Source organism: Benincasa hispida, chromosome 2 (assembly GCF_009727055.1).
Source record: "Benincasa hispida cultivar B227 chromosome 2, ASM972705v1, whole genome shotgun sequence".
NCBI classification, from domain to species: Eukaryota; Viridiplantae; Streptophyta; class Magnoliopsida; order Cucurbitales; family Cucurbitaceae; genus Benincasa; species Benincasa hispida.
The window spans coordinates 2,248,000-2,256,618 of NC_052350.1; the positions used below are offsets into that span (position 1 = coordinate 2,248,000).

At 38.6% G+C, this 8,619-nt stretch overlaps 1 protein-coding gene across 1 annotated transcript; it reads left to right on the forward strand.

Moving 5' to 3' along the window:
* The first annotated feature begins 5,403 nt into the window (after nucleotides 1–5,403).
* Nucleotides 5,404–7,347, forward strand: LOC120071448 (guanine nucleotide-binding protein subunit beta-like protein). Its single transcript, XM_039023741.1, has 2 exons — nucleotides 5,404–6,360; nucleotides 7,004–7,347. The coding sequence occupies exons 1-2, from the start codon at nucleotides 5,479–5,481 to the stop codon at nucleotides 7,103–7,105; spliced, it is 984 nt and encodes a 327-aa protein (XP_038879669.1). The 5' UTR covers nucleotides 5,404–5,478; the 3' UTR covers nucleotides 7,106–7,347.
* Nucleotides 7,348–8,619: the final 1,272 nt, after the last annotated feature.

An 8,619-nucleotide genomic window follows, 5' to 3' on the forward strand; every position in this document is an offset into this window, starting at 1 on the left:
TACGAATAGCATTAAAATCCCCCAAAACAACTCCAAGAAGCTGCCACGAGGCACACACATCAATCAACTGAGAGCACAAGTTCCTCCTCTCGCTGACGTGATTAGAGGCATACACCGCACCAATATGTACCCTAGCACTAGTACAATATCCACTAAAATTCCAGAAATGAATTGATCCCCACTGACATCAATGGAAAATCATAGACACTCTTCCACCACATCACCCAAATCCTCCCAACTCCCTACACACTATAGCTACACATACAACTCCAGGCATCACCAAACCTACCCATCACCATACCAAAATTTTCACGACAAACCCTCGTCTCAAGCAAACAATAGAAAGTAACAGAGGAGGAAGCTAGAAAGTCTGCCACCACCCTACACTTGACAGGGTCATTCAATCCCCCTAACATTCCAGGAACACCAAATCATGAATCTTGCAAGAGATCACACCTACCACTTTCCACTGGGCCTTTGCCCAAACTCCCAAACATCCCATCCATAACAAACAACGGATCAGGATCTGCCCGTACTAGAGCCAATGCCAACGAGTCTCACCCCCTTATCATACAAAACATCAAACTGATTACGATCATCCACATGCTTTACAAACTCTGTAATTCCAGGAGACCCATAAACTACTCTACTCTTCAAGGGTGCCGTACCTCGTGACCCACTCCCACCCCTATGCCCTACACTTTCTCTATCACGCCTACGTCGACTAACCATAGTAAATTATTCAACCCTCTCCATGCCTTTAATCTCATCCACTAGGCTATCTTCCCTCACACCCATACCCAAGTCCTGCCCCTTCCTCACACTCTCAATTCCCCCATTATCCTCTAAACACCCCTCATTGAATGCCACAATACATAACTCCCGACCCTTCTCTACACCCTGTTGCTCACACACTGCCCCAGTATGCCCAAAAAAACCACAACAAGAACACCTACGAGGTTTCCACTTATACACTATTGGAATAATAAACTCCTGACCCCGCATTCTAACAGTGACTGAAGGGGACATTAACGAATCACCATCCACCTAAACACAAATCCTCGCATACGATAACCGTCACCGCTCTCTTGTTGCAACATCAAAAGAGACAGGTTTACTCACGACACTAGCTAACACTACTAAACCCCTATCCGTCCACAACTCAAGTGGATCACGCTCCAGTTTAATCCAAATAGGAATAGAATCAAACACAAATGTTTCAGGATCAATACCTGGAGACCACTATCGTAATAAGATGGGCTTGCCACCCAAGTGCCACGGACCATTCTCCAGCACCCAATCCAATGACTCTACCTTCTGAAAATTAAAGATAATCATATCGTTATCCAACAAGGTAATAGTTGGCATCTCTACACGTCCCCAAATTCTCTAAATAAGATGAAAAATAATAGAATATGAGAGTTTGGCATCCACAAACTGACCGACTAGAGATTTCTCCCATACATAGACACCCTCACCAATAATCTTCTCACAAGGTTCAACAATAACTTTATCATTTTCAACCAATGGGGGAATGAACTCCAAATTACCCCTCAACTTAGACCAAAAACGGCTGCCCACGACTTCCCCCTTTCACGCTGGATCCAGAACACCAGAACCACACCCCTCCTCAATCGAACCACCTTTGGACCAAACCCCCTAGCTACACTGGTTTTAGGAATTGACTCCTCCTACTCACGAAGAACCTGAATGTCCACCGATCTACCCTCACTTTCACAAAGCCCAACCCGCGACTCCTCACTGTCTGACTTCTGCACCCCCCCTTAAGCCTCTCAACTCTGACCCCGCACCACGCGGCCCACCCACCAAAGCTCCCACGCCTATCGACCCCTTCCCCAACACCCCCTGCACCATTCCACTACCTTCACTCAGCCTCAGCCCACTCCTAACAGGCCCGCTTATTCCAGCTCCTTCAAGGCCCACCTCAACACCCCTCACAACCCGGTTTTCATTCGGGCCCCCAACACCCTCCAGGCTCCCAGACACCCCCTTCACTTCCTACCCATCAACTAACCCAATACCCAGCCCACCCAATTCAACCCTCACAACCCGAATTTGCATCTTCAACCCAACGCTCCCCATACCAGACCCTTCACCTTCCTCAGAGTGACTGTCAGACAACCCAAAATCCTCCACCTCCAAAGAATGAGCACCCAATCCCAAATCGTTCTCCAGTCTAAGAAGACGAAAGGGTTGACGAGCAACTCTCCCTCTATTCTTCTCCTTCAGACTTAGAGGCGATCGCTTACGCACCATCATCACCAACTTTCACCGTATTAAACCCACACCTCAATAAGATCATCACCGTCTGCGAACCAACAGAACCTAGCCTCACCAGTCGATCGCGAGCACCTCCACCAGTTAATAAGCCGCGAACGAAACCCGTACAGACGTGAAACCAGGAACCACCCGTATAGACGCAGCTTCGAACGCAGAAAAACAATCCACGGCCGTCCATCAGTCCCCCAGTCCACCAGACACAAACGAAACCCGTATAGACGCGAAACCAGTCCACCAGTCCACGGCCGTCGAACACAGCTCCACCCAAACAGACGTGAAACCAGGAACCTCATAGACGCGAAAACTAGGAATCCACCCATACAGACTCAGTCGACGACGGCGACACGTAGAAACCAAACGTAGCCCACCCGAACATCCACCAGGAATCCAGTACGCGAAACGATGAAACCAGGATGCGAAACCAAGAACGTTGAAACCAGGAATCCATGATGGCGTAGAGAACCCTAGGCGGTGGCTCATCCTCCTCATTCTTTCCTTTTTTTCCCTTTTTTTAATCAGTAATCAATGTTTTTATAATTATTTTTAAAGGTATGTAATTTTATTGTATTAATGGGTAAAGAATAAAATGTCAAGACTTAAATTGGGAGGGTGGAACAAAACAAATATACAAATAACAATTACTGAAATGATACAAATTGGAATTACAAAATTAATATTTGGACAAAATCGTCCTAAAATGATTCTTCACGTGAGCCCATTTTTAAAATAGTAGGATTATTCAAATGTTGGCACCCCATTATGAAACTTCAAGGATCAAATTGACATCTATATAAAACCTCAGGGATCTAAAACGTATTTTATCTGAAAAAAACGAGCTCTTTCATTTGATTAAAAAAATATCTTTGTTATTTTAAAAGTTTGCTAGTTCTCCTCCATTCAATTAATTCCATATTTTCATAGTTGTTAAACCATTTTGTTTCGTCCTTGTCCTAGATTGCTCCCAGCGATTGAGCACCTATTCTTGAGTATATAATTATGAGTGGTTTAGCATGGGAGGCCTTCATCGATGAACATATGATTGGTAGCTTCATCGTAAGGCACATGTTAAAGCTCTTTGATCCATTGCATGTCTTGGTGTGGGAAGACAACATCAATTACTCGGGAGCCATTTCTCAGTCAAGGTTAAGGCATCAGTTGTTTGAAGTGTGGATCGAGTACAGGAAAATAGGCGAGCAATCATTCGTCCTTCTCGACTCGAGTTCACTTGTCACTATACCCCTCTTTCCTTTGGTTTGTAGTTTTTCAAATACACCTAGGAAAATGAACTCCACCTTGACCACCTTTAACAAAATCACGAGACTATACAATACAAGGTTGTTTTCTGCAAGAATCTATCTTCATGAGAATTTGAATTAAGTCGAGTTATGTACGAGTCGTCTACTCAATGCAAGACACTTTTTTCAATCCATATGCCTTTAACCCCCATGCTCAGTCGTGCTCAACTTAGGGAGTCATCTTCCTCATTAGGTGATTGTCTATACGTTGGTTAGGCTCTACCCATAAAACCACCAATAACTCCACCCATAAACCCACCAATAACAAATTTCTATCCATGGTTAAATTTCATAATTTAACTTTATCAATCAATAATCTATATCTATAGTATATAAAAAAGTTTATTATATGACACAAACTTTTTGGATCCGTTTTATCATTTTCTCACTATTATATATTTATATATAGATATGTATGTCATACATACATATACAACGGTGGATTTACAAAGAGGCCCTCAACTTCAAGTTCTATATATTATTATATACTTATGCTCCTCAACTAAAACATATATATTGGCTCATTAGCATTTATGCTATTACGTGTGCCCCTCGGGTTCTGTTTCTTAAAAACAAAGAAAAGGAAAAAAAAAAGAAAAAGAAAAAAAATTTCTAAGGGAAATTCTTATAAATAAAAAAATTTAAAAAATATTTATATTTTATAACAGAAAGTTGTTGCTTGTACTTTTAAAAGTTTTTACTATAAAAATAAATATTTTTAAATTTTTTTATATTAAAAAAAATCTCATATTTTATTTGGGTGAATAAATTTAGATATATTATTATTCTGTAATTAATATTATCTAACATCAATATTAAACCAATGTATTTAATGTTGTATCATTATATTTTTGCTAATATACTTGGTGGATGATTTTATAGTTGCTAATATACTTAGTGGATAATTTTATAGTGATTTTTGTTAGAAAACATAATATATATAGGTTGTTTTTATGCATAGCAAAATGACTCATTACTAATATAACAAAATATAAAAAAACCAATCGATTGGAAAAGTTATATATATATTTTTTATTATATTTGAAAATATTTTAAGTGATTTTACCCTTTAAAACAATTTTGTATATAAACAACTTTCTAACCATAGTAGTAAATAAGAGAACATCTCTTAATAAAGAGTTTAGAGATCATAATTTCAATCCAAGGTAGTCGCCTACCAAAAACCAATATCCCACGTATTTCCTTAGTAACAAATTATTATTATTATTATTATTATTATTATTTGAAGATTTAATAATAAATACATTTTTTAAAATTTTTGTTCAGATTAAACTTCGAAATTTGGAAGAATAATGAAATCATGGCAATTAAAATAAAAAAAAGATGGTTTTATTAAGATGATTATCACAAAATTTTTAGAAAGAATATTACCAAATATTTTAATTTATATATTCTTTTATCATACATTTTAAATTTAATTAAAAATAGTTAATATGAAATAAATATTTTTTCTCACCCATTTCTTAAATGTTTTTTCATGACTTCTTGAAAAAACATCTCTTATTCATAAATTAAAATTTATTATTAAACACTAAAAATTAAGAACTAAAAATGGCCCCAAAAATAAATATGCATGGACGTACTAAAAAAAAAAAGGACATATTATATCATCACATGACATATTTTTTAGTTTGGAAAACATATCAATGCTGAACTAAAATATAAAAGAAAAAAAGAAAGCTTTTTGGTTTTCACAAGGCCCAAACGGTTCCTAGGGTTCTCCAAATTACAACCGGTCTACTTCAAAACCCTAATTTGCTCCCTATATATACCATCTCTTCTTCCTCGCTTCCTTCTCTATCGCTCACAACTTTACATTCTTTACACAGCCAAAGGCGTAGAACCACAGCAGAGCTCAAAAATGGCGGAAGGGCTTGTTCTGCGAGGCACAATGAGGGCTCACACCGACATGGTGACGGCCATCGCTACTCCCATCGACAATTCTGATATGATTGTCACCTCCTCCCGTGACAAATCCATCATCTTATGGCGTCTCACCAAGGAAGAGAAAACCTACGGTGTTCCTCAACGAAGGCTCAATGGTCACTCCCACTTTGTTCAAGATGTTGTCCTCTCATCCGACGGTCAGTTCGCCCTATCTGGTTCCTGGGACGGCGAGCTCCGCCTCTGGGACCTCGCTACTGGCGTTACATCCCGTCGATTCGTCGGACATTCCAAAGATGTTCTCTCCGTCGCCTTCTCCATCGACAATCGCCAGATCGTCTCCGCCTCTCGTGACCGAACGATCAAGCTATGGAACACTCTCGGTGAGTGCAAGTACACAATCCAGGACGGCGACGCTCATTCTGACTGGGTTAGCTGTGTTAGATTTAGCCCTAACACCCTCCAGCCAACTATTGTTTCGGCGTCTTGGGACAAGACCGTGAAAGTCTGGAACTTGACCAATTGCAAGTTGAGAGTTACTCTCGCTGGTCACGCTGGTTATGTTAACACGGTGGCTGTTTCGCCGGATGGGTCTCTGTGCGCTAGCGGAGGGAAAGACGGAGTGATTTTGCTGTGGGATTTGGCTGAGGGTAAGAGACTTTATTCCTTGGATGCCGGATCGATTATTCATGCTCTTTGTTTCAGCCCCAACAGGTACTGGCTCTGTGCTGCAACTGAGAGCAGTATTAAGATCTGGGATTTGGAGAGCAAAAGCATTGTGGAGGATTTGAAAGTCGATTTAAAAACCGAGGCGGAGAAAACTGATGACACCCATGCTGCGACTGCCAACAAGATTAAGGTATATTTGTTTTTCCCTGTTCATATTGTACTTGACTCATTCTTCAATTCTATCAAATTTGAGGCATTCCAATTGTTCTATGCAAATTTGAGGCATTTCAATTGTTTTTCTATGTTCGTTGATGATTGATCGATTTATTCTGGTGCCTGCGAATACTAATCACATTGTCTTAGTAGTATACCATGTTATTAACATTCAACTTGATTATTCTGAAGTATGAAATGTCGTATAATTGGTGTAGTTTCACAATGTTTTCAGAGCTTAATCACGATTCTAACTATAGAGTCACTTACATATGATAGTTGTCCCAATTTTCTTATTGTTTATATATTACCCATTTGAAGTGCATCCGGAATAGATTAGTGATTTTGTCTATATTTCTATCTGGAAATGTCTTGGGATTATGTTTATGCCTCATAATGAAGTGAAACTTGCACATTTCGAAGTCACATGCCGTTCTTTAGTCAAATTTTATGCAAAAATTTAGATATTGGTATGCATGATTCGCAGGGGAAATCTTCCTTTTTGATGACTGGTTGTCAATTTTTATACAAGCAAACCTCAATTTTTGAACTCGTGCTTCCTTTTGATGAATTTATTCGTTCGTCTATAACTGATTCAAAGTTTTTTGTTGGATTTGCAGGTTATTTACTGCACAAGTTTGAGCTGGAGCGCAGATGGGAGCACATTGTTTGGTGGCTACACAGATGGAGTCGTTAGAGTTTGGGGAATTGGTCGTTATTAGAAGAAATATCCATCATGATTATTTGCAGACGCACTTTTTTGTTTCTATTTTGAGAAGAAACTTGTTAAACCTTAATCCTTACAAGTATCAGTGTTTAGAATTTTCTTTAGGGTTTTGCTGGGAGTGATGATGAATCATTTGGTTTTTAATTTAATGTTGAAGATTACTTTTGAGGTCAACAATGTTTTGTCTTTGAGATATGCCAAAATTCAGAGGTTTAAAGTTTCTGATATTTTCTTTAAGAGAGGGTATCATAGTTGCATGCTTCTATAAAGGCTTCGATGTGATGCTGCTGCCACATATAAGCTAACTTATGCATCATCTAAAATTAATCTATGGTGAATGAATGATGTTTTGCAAAGAATCTCTATTGGCATTTGTAGCAAAAGCCATGAAGTAATTTCGGGCCGTAGTTAATGTCTGCTCCTATGCGACAAGGTGATTAAATTCATATTAATGTTGTATTGAAATCAGACTGCGAAACAAAGACTTCCATGTATATTTGTTTCAAGGTTCCCCCCACCCCCCTTAGATGCGTGAATTTTAAAAGACTGAGTGTAAATGGACTTTCTTTTCTCTTTCATCTGTTACTGTGTTACTGTTGATTTGTGATTTTCCCCCTGTTGATTCTGTATTCCACGCAATATCAAGTTGTTTAGATTAATAATTTTCTCCCACTAACTCATGAGTATTGTTATTTTGCCGTCAACCCTAGTACATGTTCCACAATGCTACCAGCAATTGTTTCATTAGAAATCCTCTTTTTCTCGGCCAGATCCCTCCACCATTGCGAACTCCAGTTAGATTTAGGTATGATACACTTCTAAATTTCGGAATCCGGGGACCTCATGGTTCAGTCAAGAGCTGGGAAGAAGAGTGCCTCGAGGCTGATTTTCCTATCCCGTGTCCGGTTTTATAACTTTATTTCATGGTATTTACATGAGAGTCAATTGTTAGAAATGAATAAGGGGCATTGAATACATATGATGAGCTTATATTTTTTGGGTTTAGAAAAGTGCGGATTTTTCAAAAAGAAAATCTTATGATAATCATGCGTAGAATATTAAAGGGTAGTATTATGTTCAAGCAAATTTCAATAAATTGTGATTGGTTCTATTTTCACTCTTTTTTTGATGTATTGCAATGGATTCAGCAAAATTCGATAATTAAACTAGTGCTTGATTGGATAGAATAGTATATGGAAGACATGTACCAAGCAAGGTGGACAATAGGTGGGAGAAATGGAGGTTTGGGCTCAAGGATTTGGTGTTGCTCATATTTTACAAGAGATGCTTACTTATAAATCTAATCTGATCAATATTAGAGCTTGGCAAGAAGTACTTGGTACTACTATAATTAGAGGAACAATTCCTAAACTTGAGGATACTCCAGAATCTTTTTTTGAGAATTACAAACTTTGGCTTTGGAATAGAATCATTTCTTGTATCTAAAAAGAACTTCCAGATTAATAGGAAGGAAACTTAATCAAAATCAAGGCATAGAGGAACTACATT